At 36.1% G+C, this 16,090-nt stretch overlaps 1 protein-coding gene across 3 annotated transcripts in view; it reads right to left on the bottom strand.

Annotated features, from left to right (window-relative positions):
- LRRIQ3 (leucine rich repeats and IQ motif containing 3) overlaps nt 1-16,090 on the bottom strand; it is a 174,136-nt gene that overhangs the window by 115,646 nt on the left and 42,400 nt on the right. For all 3 annotated transcript variants that reach the window (XM_072834077.1, XM_072834078.1, XM_072834079.1), the window contains exon 4: nt 10,667-10,800. In XM_072834077.1, coding sequence (XP_072690178.1) covers nt 10,667-10,800 — 134 coding nt within the window. The remainder of the gene's footprint in view (nt 1-10,666; nt 10,801-16,090) is intronic.

Below are 16,090 nucleotides of genomic sequence, written 5' to 3' on the forward strand. Positions count from 1 at the left end.
ATTAAAATGTTATTTGTTCTTTCCTAATCTTTTAACTTCCTTTTTTGTCACTTTGTTTTACCATTACATGTTGAATGAAAATGCTAATAGCTGACACCTTTTTTTGTTCCTAATCTTAGAGGAAATAATTCCAGTATTTCACTATCAAGTGCTAAAAATGTGTTAAAAGATACCTATTATTAGATTAAGAAAGTTTCCTTCCAATCCTTAAATGAATTCGATCAACTGATTCTTGTACAAATATTGGGAAGATTTGTATATAGACAATCCTTACTTTAGAAGGCACTATGTAAATGAAACCTTATGCATACCAGAGCTATAGCCTCACTTTATACAGTTTTATCATATATTATTTTATATTGCAGAGTAATAAATCCCACAAATTTAGTTGCTGGTCTGGACTTTTTTCTGGACACTCAGGAGGAAACAATCTGAATTTCTTTCTTTCTTTTTTTTTTTTAAGATTTTATTTATTTATTCATGAGAGACAGAGAGAGGCAGAGACACAGGCAGAGGGAGAAGCAGGCTCCATGCAGGGAGCCCCATGTGGGACTCGATCCCAGGACTCCAGGATCACGCCCCGGGCCAAAGGCCTGCGCTAAACTGCTGAGCTACCCAGGGATCCCCACAATCTGAATTTCTAAGCTCATTCAGGTAGTTGGTGGAATCCAATTTCTTATGTAGGGCTGAAGTCACCATTTTCTTGCTGGTTATTGGTGAAGGGCTGCTCCTAGCTTGTTAAAGGTCACTCCCCAGTCCTCTGCATATGATCTTCTCAGTGTTCAAACTAGCAACCGTACATCAAATCCTTATTGTGTTTCAATTTTTTCTGATACGCTGGTTCTACTACCAGCCAGAGAAAACTGTTTCTACAGTGCTCATTTGATTAGGTTAGACTCACATATAATCTATCTTAAAGCCAACTGATTAGTGAGTAATCTAAAGGACATTTGTAAACTACCTTTTGCTTGATAATATAACATAATCATGGAAGTAACACCAGGGAACAAATGTCATATAAGCCATCTTGGAATTCAGCCTATCACAAGTGAGATGAGATCAAATGAAACCAAATCTCAGTTACCTTGGAATCTTGCAAAATAAATAATTTGTTCAAATAAGGATATTTGTTTAAAATATGTACAAATTTCAGTCAGCCTGATACTGGGCAAAGTAAGGAATGCCTGAGGTGTTTCCCCATATTCTGTCAATGTGATTATTTTTCCAATGTTAAACTAATTTTGCATTCTAGTAATAAACCTATGTTGGCTACAGATCACCATCCTCTATATATCACTAGATATGATTTTCTACAACTTTCTTTAATATTTTTACATGTATATTCATAAAAATAACCTACAATTATCTTTCCTATAATGTCCTTGTCAGGTTATGGCATTAATGCTATACTGACTTCTCAAAACAACATGGAAAGTACTGCATCTTACTCTCTGGAAAATTTGCATAAGATGGTATATAATATTCCTTAAATTAAAGAGACTGTCTTTCTTCCAATGGATAGTCTTTCCTCCTTTATCGAATATTAGTTGCCCATAAAGTTCAGGGTCCACTTCTGGATTCTCTATTCTGTTCCACTGATCTATGTGTCTGTTTTTGTGCCAGGACACACTGTCTTGATGACCACAGCTTTGTAGTACAACCTGAAATCTGGCATTGTGATGCCCCCAGATATGGTTTTCTTTTTTAAAATTCCCCTGGCTATTCGGGGTCTTTTCTGATTCCACACAAATCTTAAAATAATTTGTTCTAACTCTCTGAAGAAAGTCCATGGTATTTTGATAGGGATTGCATTAAACGTGTATATTGCCCTGGGTAACATTGACATTTTCACAATATTAATTCTGCCAATCCATGAGCATGGAATATTTTTCCATCTCTTTGTGTCTTCCTCAATTTCTTTCAGAAGTGTTCTATAGTTTTGAGGGTATAGATCCTTTACATCTTTGGTTAGGTTTATTCCTAGGTACCTTATGCTTTTGGGTGCAATTGTAAATGGGATTGACTCCTTAATTTCTCTTTCTTCAGTCTCATTGTTAGTGTATAGAAATGCCACTGACTTCTGGGCATTGATTTTGTATCCTGCCACGCTACCGAATTGCTGTATGAGTTCTAGCACTCTTCAATAAATGGTGCTGGGAAAATTGGACATCCACATGCAGAAGAATGAAACTAGACCACTCTCTTTCACCATACACAAAGGTAAACTCAAAATGGATGAAAGATCTAAATGTGAGACAAGATTCCATCAAAATCCTAGAGAAGAACACAGGCAACACCCTTTTTGAACTCGGCCACAGTAACTTCTTGCAAGATACATCCACGAAGGCAAATGAAACAAAAGCAAAAATGAACTATTGGGACTTCATCAAGATAAGAAGCTTTTGCACAGCAAAGGATACAGTCAACAAAACTCAAAAACAACCTACAGAATGGGAGAAGATATTTGCAAATGACATATCAGATAAAGGGCTAGTTTCCAAGATCTATAAAGAACTTATTAAACTCAACACCAAAGAAACAAACAATCCAATCATGAAATGGGCAAAAGACATGAACAGAAATCTCACAGAGGAAGACATAGACATGGCCAACATGCATATGAGAAAATGCTCTGCATCACTTGCCATCAGGGAAATACAAATCAAAACCACAATGAGATACCACCTCACACCAGTGAGAATGGGGAAAATTAACAAGGCAGGAAACAACAAATGTTGGAGAGGATGCGGAGAAAAGGGAACCCTCATACACTGTTGGTGGGAATGTGAACTGGTGCAGCCACTCTGGAAAACTGTGTGGAGGTTCCTCAAACAGTTAAAAATATACCTGCCCTACGACCCAGCAATTGCACTGTTGGGGATTTACCCCAAAGATACAAATGCAATGAAACGCCGGGACACCTGCACCCCGATGTTTCTAGCAGCAATGGCCACGATAGCCAAACTGTGGAAGGAGCCTCGGTGTCCAACGAAAGATGAATGGATAAAGAAGATGTGGTTTATGTATACAATGGAATATTACTCAGCTATTAGAAATGACAAATACCCACCATTTGCTTCAACGTGGATGGAACTGGAGGGTATTATGCTGAGTGAAGTAAGCCAGTCGGAGAAGGACAAACATTATATGTTCTCATTCATTTGGGGAATATAAATAATAGTGAAAGGGAATATAAGGGAAGGGAGAAGAAATGTGTGGGAAATATCAGAAAGGGAGACAGAACGTAAAGACTGCTAACTCTGGGAAACAAACTAGGGGTGGTAGAAGGGGAGGAGGGCGGGGGGTGGGAGTGAATGGGTGACGGGCACTGGATGTTATTCTGTATGTTAGTAAATTGAACACCAATAAAAAATAAATTAAAAAAAATATTCCTTAAATTAAATATATGGAGTAATTCACTAGTAAAATTATCTAGAACTAAAGCTTCTTTAATCATGGATTCAATTTCTTAATGTATATAGGATTGTGCAGCATTTTCATTTTTTCTTGTATCAGTATGAAAGTTATATTTCATCAAGAAATTTGCCCATTTCATACAAATTATTTGGCATAAAGTTGTTCACTGTATTCTCTAATGTCTGTAGGCCTGCAGCAATGTCCTCTTTTTCATTTTTATCATCAAATTAACAGGAAGGAAGGAAGGAAGGAAGGAAGGAAGGAAGGAAGGAAGGAAGGAAGGAAGGAAGGAAGGAAGGAAGGAAAGAAGGAAGGAAGGAAGGAAGGAAGGAAGGAAGGAAGGAAGGAAGGAAGGAAGGAAGGAAAAAGAATCCCATGACCCTAATCAATAGATGCAGAAAGAACATTTAACAAAATTCAACACCTATTCATGATAGAAATGCTCCGAAAGCTAGGAAGAAATGAGATCTCCCTCAACTTGGTAAATAATAATTACCCAAAATCTTTACAGTTAATATCATACTTAAAAGGGCAAAACTAGAAGATTTCCCACTAAGATAAGGTCCAAGGCAAGGATGTCCTCTCACACTCCTCCTCAACATTTGTATTGGAAATTCTAGCTAATTCAACAAAACAAGAAAAGAAATTGAAGGTATACAGATTGAGAAAAAAGGGGAAAAAATCACTTTGTTTTCAAGTGATGGTTTATATAGAAAATCTGAAAGAATTGACATAAACATAAACAAAAAAGACCCTCCTGGCACTAACAAGCAATTAGAGCAAGTTGAAAGATAAAAGGTTAATGCACAAAACTCAGTCACCTTCTGATATACCAATAATCAAAATGGAAAACAAAATACCATACATTAGCACCCCTGCAAATGAAAATATTTAGGTGGAGTCTAACAAATGTATTAGGTATATTTGAGGAAAACTACATACAAACCTCTGATGAACAAAATCAAAGAAGAATTAAATAAATGAGAGAATTTAATGTTTCATAGATAGGAAAATTCACAATTGTCAAGATTTCAGTTTATCCTAACTTATCTATAGATTCAATACAAACTCAACCAAAATCCCTGAAGATTATTTTGTGGATATCAACAAACTAATTCTAAAGTTTCAACTGAAAGGCAAAAATCCAGACTCACAATATTAAAGAACAAAATTAAAGAACTGACACTACTCAACTTCAAGATTACTGTAATGCTACAGTAATCAAGACAGGATGGTATTAGCAAAAAATTTTTTAAAAATAAAAAATAAATAGATCAATGGAACAGAATAGAGAGTAACTTGGTATTTATCCAAAGGTGTTGAAAACTTAGGTCCACACAAAAACCTGTACGTGGATGTTGTAGCAGCTTTATTCATAGTTATCTAAATTGGAAGTAACCAAGATGGAACAACCAAGATGTTCTCCAGAAGGGGAATGGATAAAGAAACAGGTACATACAATGTAATGTCATTCAGCTCTAAAAACAAATGACTTTATCAAGCCATGAAAATATATGTAGAAACCTTAAATGCATGTCACCAAGTGAAAGAAGTCAATTTGAAATGTCTACAGACTGTATTATTGCAACTATATGATATTCTGGAATAGGTAAAACTATGGAGACAGTAAAAAAAATCAGTGGTTGGCAGAGGTTAGCAGTGGGAAAAGGAATAAATAGGCAGAGTACAGAAGAATTTTGAAGGCAAAGGATAGAAGTCAATAATGATAATACATTCTATTATACATGTGTCCAACCTATAGAATATGTAACACCAGGAGTATATTATAATGTCAGCCATGGACTTTGGATAATCACTATGTGTCAATGTAAGTTCATCAATTTTATCAAAGATACCACTCCAGTGGAGGATGTTTGTAATGGGAGAGGTTATAAAGGGTAGAGGCTGGAAATAAATTAGAAATATCTATACTGTTTAATATTGATGAATAACTCAAACTGCTTTAGAATAAAATATACTTATTTTAAAAAATGAACCAAAAGGTATCAAGAAAATGATAAAAGGCATACAAGACCACATAAATTAGAAGTATACAAGTTTATAAATGCAATGATGGGACTCAGAAAAGAACTAGAATTTTAAAACTCATTTTAGAAATAAATACTAAACTATAAGGAACATAATGAACAGAATAGAAAATCTCCTAAGAGAAAGAGAAGAGGAAATTAGATATTTTAAAAATTAAAAAGAAATAAAGTCATTAGAAAAGGAATTAATAATATACTATGATAACACTATCTATTCAACAATTATTTTAAATATATATCTCCAAGCTAAAAGCAAAACAAACCTACAACAAATTTTAACTTTATTAAATATGCTTGTAATTGATAGTAGTTTACATATAGCAATTCTGAAATATTTTGTGTCTGTTAGAATTAAGCTAATGAGTAAAATTATTGAGAATGTTGGCAACCAAAATTCAAAGGAAGAAGAAGGAAAGTATAATGTAGAATGAAGAAAGGCAGTGCAGAATCACCTGTATTGGATTCGCAATGAAGGTATCAACATGAAATCATGATGTAAAAAAATAAACCATTTTCTATCCAGTTTGCCAAAATGGCCTAGGAACTCTGACACTCTAGTAGCAATGAACACATCCAATTCCCAGATACTAGTCTCCAAACACAATTCCTTACTAAAAAGACCAGGGCTCTTAAGAAAAAGTATATATATAGAAAAAAGTAAAAAGAGCACAGAATTTTGGATAGGTTGCACAATAGAACTTGACAGCTGTCTGACATTAGAGTCATATCTTAACCTCTCAACCAAGTTTAAATTCTTACTATTTCATCTATAAAGCAGAAAATCCAGGACAAATTTAAAAGTTCTGCTGTATTAAAGATATAAAGTGGACTAAAGTATGTAATATAGTACTTTACATATGCTGCACATTCAATAAATGTTTGTTTCCTACTTTTTCCTTTTTTTAATCTTTTTTACATCCCACTGATACAGCCAATAATCCTCCCTATTACCTCAATATAGCTCCACTTACTTAGGTTTAGTAGGCTCCAACATCATCATAATATTTCACTCTAAGAATAAAAATGTATCTCCCTGAGACTTCTGGGGAAGATGGTGAAGTAGGAGGATCCTAGTTTTACCTCATCCCATGGATATCTACAGTAGTATAAATTACCCAGAAAACAACCTAAACACTAGCAGAACAAGCTCCACAGCTAAATGTAGAGAAGTGGCCACACAGAAGAGGGTGGAAGGGAAGGGATGTGCTTGAGAGCCAAACTGACCAGTGGGACAGTCCATGAAAGGGAGAAATGTCACCATTTCCCTTTCCCACTCTACACCCTAGATACAGGGACACTTGTGGGAACCAGGGCAGCCTGAACACTTTTCACCTAGTTTGGGAACAGTATGTTCCATCCCTGAGCCCTTCTGTAGATCCACCGCTCCAGGAATTTTCTGAAGTGGTGTAGGTCCCCTCCCACAGCCAACTAATTGGTACTTTGCTAACACTGCATATTTCACCCCCCGTACTCTCTTGCAGACCTTCTATATCCAACACACCCTTTGCAGGAGTGCATTCGAAGCAGTTCCACAATTGTGGCACTGTGCAAGCAAACATGACAGTGGTGAGCACCTCATTAAAGTGACACCTGCTCCAAGGAGAAGGGAAGAAAACCCTACACACCAGTTTGACTAGAGCCTTAGCAGTATGCTGGGGGCAGACATCTGGTCTGACTACATGCTCCATTCATCAATGGAAGTTTCTCAGGGAACAACACAGGGAAGTATCCTGCAGTGCAGTGTTCCTGCAGTTCTGGCAAATCCCTGGTCTGAGTCAACTCAAGCCCAAGATAGCCCCAGACTGGCCCAAACAACATAGGGACCAAATCCAGCCCCAAATAGGTAAAGAGAGTCATTGCAGATGACTTAACGGAAGACAAATCCAACAGTCAGGCACAACAGCATAGTGCATGCCACACACACACACAAGAGACACCCTTGAAGTGCCAAGTTCTAGTGAACAGGAGACATAGCACTGCAGTAAACGTTCACTCTCCAAAATATATAAAGAACTTATAAAACTCAACACCAAGAAACAAGTAATCCAATTAAAAATGAGCAGAAGATATGAACAGACATTTCTCTGAAGAAGACATACAGATGGCCAACAGACATATGAAAGGTTGCTCAACATCACTTATCATCAGGGAAATGTTCATCAAAATCATGATGAAATGTCACCTCAAACCTGTCAAAGTGGCTAAAATTAAAAACACAAGTGTCGGCAAAGACATGAAGAAAAAGGAACTCTCCTGCACTGTTGGCAGGAATGTAAACTAGCGCAGCCACTGCGAAAAACAGTATCGAGTTTTCTTTAAAAAATTAAAATTAGAATTACCATGGGATCTGTAATCACACTACTGGGTATTTATCTAAAAAGAATGAAAGCACTAATTTGAAAAGACGTATGCACCCCTATGTTTACTATAGCATTATTTACAGTAGCCAAATTATGAAGGCAACACAAGTGTCTATTGGCAAATGAATGGATAGCGTAAAAGTGGTGTGTGTATAAACACCAGCCCCTCATAAGAATGAAATCTTGCCATCTGCAACAACATGGATGGATCTAGAGCACATAATGCTAAGTGAAATAAGCCAGTCAGACGAAGACAAATATCATATAGTTTCACTAGCATGTGTACCTTAAGAAACAAAACAAAACAAAAAAGAGACAAATGAAGAAACACACTCTTAACTACAGAGAACAAACTAAACTGATGGTCACCAGAGGGGATGAAATAAGTGAAGAGGATTAAGAGTACATTTATGATAAGCACTGAGTATTTTGTAGAAGGGTGAATCAGTGGGTTGAGCACCTGAAACTGACTTAACACCACTAATTACACTAGAATTAAAATTTAAAAAAACTTAAAAGGCATATTTCCCTTGCACTATATCATCCACATTAGAAGTACCATTACTTTAAAAGATGATAGCATTAGCCATAACAATTTTCTAAATTTAGGCAGTATATGATATTTTAAGGCGGTATATAACATTTCAAGCAGTTTAAATGAACAATTTTCAAGCATAGTGTGAAGTATTTGGGCATGGGGAGATGTTTCTCATGGCTAGAGAGAGACATTTGAGAGGACTAATCATTTGTACCTTTAGGTTGGGGAAATACATAGGCACCTCTCAGAGCGGCTTTGTATGTTGCCCACTTGCTTTTTGTTTTCACTTTCCCATTGATGAATCCAGACATACTTCTCTGACTCTAGCTTGCACCATCTATTTATGTATTTACTAACTGAGCAAACTACGTTTGCAGCACCTAACATATGTCAAGCACTCTGTTATGTGCTACATACAGAGAATGTACGGTACATCTGGAGATACAGATAATGATACAGACAACAGCAATACAGCACGGTAAGTGCTTGTGGTAACGACAGTATGTCATGAACACTGTAGGGCCAAAATCTCAGCCGTGTGCCTTAATCAAACTGGGAGCAATTGGAGGGTTTTAAGCTGTTGAATAAACTTAGATTTACATTTTTGAAAGATTACTAGGTATATTATATGCCGTCATAAATGTAATTAGAAGGGGGCAAGAATCAAAAAAGAAACAAACAAAAGAGTAGGTTTCCCATGGAGTCAAATAATGCAAAAAGCACAAGTTATAATAACAATAGCAATGATACTTAAAATAGCAGCTAATAAGAAGGTGCTATGCTTTAGATTCATGATTTTAATTACCACAAGCAAAGAGTGAGTGAGTTCAGTCCTGCTTTTAGCCCCTGCTCTCTACCATTCGACATATGAGGAAAGTCAGGTTCAGAACAGTTAAGCTAGGGGTCTAATGGAACTGCATTTTAAAGAGAAAAATAATTCAAATCAGTCTGCCTTACACCACTGTGATCTGTTATTATTACTTCCACAAAGCTCATTGAAATTCTGTTCACGCATGCTAAATATTCTGAAATTATTTCCATGCATAAGGTTTTGATCTCATGTTACACGAGTATTAGAGGAAATCTTGATTCTAAGACAGAAGAACTCAATCTTGGGGGAATAAACTAAAGACTAGTCCCTTTAGATGTTTATTTCATGTAAAGTGCATACTACATATAAATGGAACATAGGAGATAGAAATAATACTTTAAATAAATAGACACCTGTCAGTCCGTGCCTGAAACTTTCCCCTATCTTTTATTCCGAATCATTGTATGCGCCCTAACTTGTGAGCCCACTCTCTCTTGCAATTTGATCTTGGTTTGAAAACTATAATGAACCTCTTCCTCAGAAGTTTCAGGTACTATATTATTGTCAGTTTTGCTGCTTGTCCCTCATACCTATTTCTCTTTTTCAGGGCTATTGCCATCTGTGGTTCAACACATGCAAGCTAATGCAAGAGAACATTCTCTCGGCCTCACCACTGAATGTTGAATAACATTTCAGTAAAACTTCCTAATCTTACTTTCTCAGGAATGCCCATTGCCCAACTTTAGATCTATTTAATTCTACCTGTATTTCAGGGCTGAATCTCATTTTTTATCGTCTGAACTCTGCCATTTAGCATCTGGAGATTAAACTATACAAGAATGTTCATTTACTCATTTCATATGTTTGATGTTTGGCACACCTAATACAGAGGTTGATTGCAGAGTGTCCTGTCTTATCTCCCACATTACAATGTTGAGCAATTCTTGCAAGAAAAGTCTTCTTCTATTTACAAATGCCAGCCATTGGAAAGGAATACAGGAAATGGAGGGAGGAAAAGACCACTAACCAAAGGATGACTAGATTGATGTGGTAACAGATATTTCAGCAAAATTATCTTCACATCCCCCCAAACTGTGAAATCTTCACATATGATTCATGATTTATATTTCTATTGTATCCCATAACATACAGCTTAAATTTCTATTACATCCCATTATATGAGAGAAATTCAATATGTTGTCATTGATATTTTTAAGTTTAATATAAGAAAACTATCTGAATTACTCAAATAATAATAAATTTATTAACTAGCTATTTTTATGGTGAATTTAAAATAAAAAATAAAAGTATCAATTCAGATCATGCTAAATATTATATTGCCATAGAGTATGTGATATTTTCCTTAAAACTAGTTCAAATAGTCAAATGTCATTTTGATAGAGAATATAAAATGTATATTATTGAAAAATTGCCTTTTCATCACTGATTTATTTTATTTTAATATTACAGTAGTAAAGAAAAGAAAACATACCTCATGTTTTTCCTAACTAAGAAACCACGTATCCATCTTTGAACAATCAAAACTGGTGAATTATGAGCCAGAATTTCATTAATTTTTGAAATAATATGTTTGATATTATTAATTTCATCATCATAGGTTGATCCCTGTATAAAGAAAATATATGTTAACATTTATCTTTCATGAAAGTATTTCCAAGGGACATTTTAAAATTGCTAGTCTAATAAACTATTAAAATGCTTACAAGTATCTTGTAGGTATAATAGTTAAATAATAAATACATTCTCATTGATTTCATTAGATCATAGTGTCAAGAATTAGTAGCAAAGAATAATTTCAATTTTCGACACAAAATTCAAGACCAATGATGATAAATTTCTTCCTCTTACCTTCTTTTCCCAGTCTAGTATCATAAATATAAAATTTTGAACATAATCATGTTGATCTTTAAAAAGTGTGGAAGGAATAGGTATCCAACAAAACTCTAAAAGTATCCTGTGGGTTACCATAGGAAACTGACATATGTTGGGTCACAGAATAACTTATAGTAGTCCAAAATTTTGTTGTAGCTTAACTAGAAATGTTGGACACTTTTATAGGATACAGCTCATTCCTCTGGAATAAAATATTCTATAGTGCCTTTAAAGAAATTATCTCCAAGATCTCTGTTCCTGCAAAATTTTATTTTTATTTTTTTTTATTTTTTTTAAAGATTTATTTATTTATGATAGACATAGAGGGAGAGAGAGAGAGAGGCAGAGACACAGGAGGAGGGAGAAGCAGGCTCCATGCCGGGAGCCTGACGTGGGACTCGATCCCGGGACTGCAGGATCGCACCCTGGGCCAAAGGCAGGTGCTAAACCACTGAGCCATCCAGGGATCCTGTGTTCCTGCAAAATTTTAGATTTGGGATCATAGATTCTCTCTAGTCCACTGGTCATCTGACTGGTTAGAAATAAAGCTACCCTACTTATGTTTTGAAAGTAAGGATGATACATTAAGAACTTAAAATTTATATTGTTTGTGACGCATCTACCTGAAAATTACCAACTCCATCATATCATGTCCCCTTTTCTGCCTGTACACTCAATCAGCTAAGTAATGCCAGGAAACAAAAATCACAAAGTCTTGCAAATTAGTGCTACTTCAGATTTATATTTACAAACATTCATTGCTAATTAGCAAATGCTTTACTTGGCCCTGGCTTGCTTCCATTTCCAACAGGAGCTATTGCAAACATTCAGTTCAGTACTGTTCTCAACACTCTTTAAGCCTTTTCCCCAGAACTCCCTAAACATCTTTTCATGGAGGAAACAGGGCCATCAAGTAGGAACTCCATCAACTAACTCTCTTCCATTCCCTAAATTTAACTATACTCCCATTTAACTATATTCCTCTCTATTCTAAGTAGAAATGCCTTCTAGGAACGTCTGGGGGGCTCAGCAGTTAAGCATCTGCCTCCTGCCTCATATCATGGGTGTGATCCTGGAGTCCCGGGATAGAGTCCGGCATCGGGCACCCTGCATGGAGCCTACTTCTCCCTCTGCCTATCTCTCTCTCTCTCTCTTTCTCTCTCTGTCTCATAATAAATAAATAAAATCTTAAAAAAAAAAGGAAATGCCTTCTATTCTATCTTAAAAACAAGAAGTATTTCCCTTCCTGTCCAAGAGAGGCACTCCATTGCTATTAAGTCCCACTTCACTCTGTTTCACTATTACTTATCTTCTACTGTCACTATTCCTCTACCCATTAATACACCCATATAAACAATCATATCTAACCCAACCCTCTAACCTTTCTATTTAACTTTTATTAAGAACCCAAATTCCTGAGACAGAATTTCATATCTGTCCCTACCTTCTCCTTTCCTTTATCTCAATCCACTGGATTTTACACCTACCAACATATCAGATACTTCTACATTGGATATTCCTCCTTCAAATACCTCCCTTGGGTTCTGTAAACCACTCCTTGTAGTTTTCCTATAACTCTTGTTTACTTCTGGACTTCTTAAAGTCCTATCCATACCCTGCCTAGTGCCACATGGAAAGGATTTTTCTCTATTTGTCACTTCTTGATTTGAATATGCTCTCCAGATTATTGTATCTAATTCATAGCTTCAGTACTTACCTATGTGCTGATGACTCTCAGATTTCTAGCTTTCAGCCTGAACTCACTATTGAACTAAAGAACAATGTGCTCACACTGATATTCAGTTAAATTCAACTTTCCCAAACAAGAATCTTCTATCTTAAACTGCTTTCTCATATGCTGTAAGTAAATGATACTAGTGCCCATAATTACCTGACTCAGAAATCCTAAGCTCTCTTTTTTCTTATGCTTCTTTATACCCAAATGTTGCTAGATCCTGGATATTCAACATCCCAATATCTGACTTCTCCCTTTTCTTCTAATCTCTGCCATTGCTTTACTGCATGTCTTTAACACTTCCTTAATTTGCTAAAAATGGTCCCGATAACTGAAATCATCCCCACTCCCCCACTCCCTTCGAAGCATAATGTGCACTATTGCTAGAGTGAACTTCCCAATATGCAAATCTGATCACATGGCATACACCTGCTTATTATATTTCACAGGCACGTCACTGAAAGATCAAATACACATTTTTTGACTTGGCACACAAAATTCTTGATCTAGTCACTTTTTACCTCCATCTCATCTCCCTTCACCCTACATAAGATACCTTCCACAATGGCAATATCCAACCACTTATAACCCTGAAAATTATCTGATAATCAAACCTCAATTCTTTCCACAGATTCCACTCCAGTTTCTTGACTGCCTTTCTCAATTACTTATCTCACTACTTAGTCTTTTGGAGATTCAATTCTTTCCTCCAAGAAGCCTTTCCGGACATTGTTCTGAGTTCAATATTCCTCTACAATATTATCCTGCGCAGCATTCATTTGTCATACTTGACAATCTTGAGTTTTACCTGAACCCTGTGGTCCTAGAAAACAGGAAAGGTAAGAAATCTCCTCACCCCTTCGTTTCAGAAAATGGTATCATCCAAAGAAGCACCCTCTGCTATATTACTTAGATAATACCTATGGACGCCCCTCTAGTTCACCTGACAAGGCCCAGACACAGACCCTCTAAATTCCCACTTGCCCTTTTAACGATTAAACTCCTTTGTCCCACTGATCGATCAGAACAAAATGCTTGTTAACCAAACTTTGCTTAAGATCCTCTCCTTCCCCTAGGCCCCTGAACTTTGGCCCAACATCAGCCTGAGCCACCTTATAACCTTCCCTTAACAGCACTTTCCGAGATAAGCAACTCCCAGAATAAAACATTCTCTGGTCTATGATCAAGTCATGCCACTCCCCTTCATCCTGCTTCCCCACACCAGTTCTTTCCAGTCTTATTTACTCCTCCCAATAAGAGAAAAAAACCTTTGTAGACTGATCTTAAAGATGTTTGAAGATGACTGATCAGTTAGAGCATTCCCCCTATTTCAATAGCCCCTTTCCCTCCATTTTAATAATCCTTTTGAAAAAAATCTCTCCTGTTTTCATTTGTCTTTTATTTGACAAGTTTATGCTATGACACAATTATTGGTCTATCTTTCCCACTTGTAACATAAACTCACTAATCTTTTTTTTTTTTTAATCCTATATCTCTAGGACTAAATAGACAACTCCCTGTAACTGGTATTCAACTTTTAGTTGACTATTATATCACTAAGTAATAGTAACTTATACATTTCATAATAGTAACTTATACATTTCATATTTGGTTTCCAAGCTTGATTTGGCACCATCAACCTATTTTTGTAATTCAACTCTTCCTTGGCTGCATTAAGATCATATTCCTAATTTTTCTACCTTTTAAATTTTTATTTCTCGATCTGCTTTACTGGTTCTTTTTCTTCTTCAAGCTACGTAAATAAACGGCAAAATTTAGGCTTTATTTTTCATCTTTCTGCTCAAATGATCACCTTCTTAGCTACATCTTACTATCTCACATATGCTGCTTATCCACATAGCTGTATCTCCTATTAGGAATTACCTCTTAAATTACAATCTACAAAATAAAATTCCAATTCTCTTTCTCTACCTACAGGTCAAAAACTGAAATAATTGGGGCATCTGGGTGGTGTAGTTGGTTAATCATCCAACTGGTTAACTAAAACGGACTTGGTTTCAGTTCAGGTTGTGAGATTGAGCACTGCAGTCTGGCTCCATACTCATTGCAGACTCTGTTTAAGGCTCTCACTCCCTCTACCCCTCCCCTCCATGCTCTCTCTAAAATAAGTAAATAAATCTTATCTTAAAAGGTGTGGGGGTGGAATGCCTGGGTGGTTCAGTTGGTTGAGCCTCTGACTTTTGGTTCAGGGCAGGTCTTTATCTCAGGGCTGAATTCCAGCCCTGCATTGGGCTCCACACTCAAAGTGAAGTCTGCTTGATATTCCTTCACTCCCTCTTTGGTTGCCCCTCCCCATGCTCATGCTCTCTCTCAAAATAAATAAATAAAATATTTAAAAAATAAAACTGAATTATCTCCCCCATTTGAAAACATCTGCAACCCATACCTCATACTGCATTACATACACAGTCATTAACACTATTCTTCACCTTGTCATCTAAGTAATAAACCCACATTCCTTCTCCCCCTTCCCTTTACCATCCAATAAATTCAGATTTCCATCAAATACATAACTCTTCAATCTGTTCCCTATAATCTATATGCCCTACCAGTTTACAAATCAGTTGTTATAAACCAGAGCCCACCCATCATGATTTCTTTAAATTTCCCTTCACTCCAAAATTACAGAATATATGATAATTTTTCTAGTATGAAAATTGGATCATGGTAAATTGTTAAATATTTCCCCAAGATCTTGCAAGATAAAGCCCTATCTCCCTAGTATCACATATAATACCCTTTGCCATAATAATCCTATTTTTGTCTCCAGCATCATTTGACATGCCCAACCATGTCTTCTAAACTGTAACACTAAATTACTTGTTGCCAGTTGATTGCGCCAAGCTCTAGCATTACCTCTGTGCCTTTGCAAATGTTCTTCACTCTGCCTCACATACTATACACTCGCCAACATCTCACCTTGCCTAATGATTTATATTTAAAAATCTCATCTGAAATGTACTTTGCTTTTTTCCTTCTTCCATGACCAGAGACTTGAACTTTAAAGATGTTTAAGGAAAATATATTCAGTTCTTTCACAGATTTTGCTCTATACTAAGATCCATAACATTGGAAAAAATATACTTCTTTATTGTTTCTCCTGACTTTGCTTTCTCTATTAAAAAAATTCCTATTCATGTGTGGTAGATATCCTGGAACTCACTTCCATGTTTTATATGTTTTTCTTCATCATTTTCATGTATATTCTCAATTTGTTAAAGCCATTCTGTCAAAGGCCAGCTTTCTCATTTGAGTTTTCTATTACCT

This window comes from Canis lupus, chromosome 8, assembly GCF_048164855.1.
Source record: "Canis lupus baileyi chromosome 8, mCanLup2.hap1, whole genome shotgun sequence".
Classification (NCBI taxonomy): domain Eukaryota; kingdom Metazoa; phylum Chordata; class Mammalia; order Carnivora; family Canidae; genus Canis; species Canis lupus.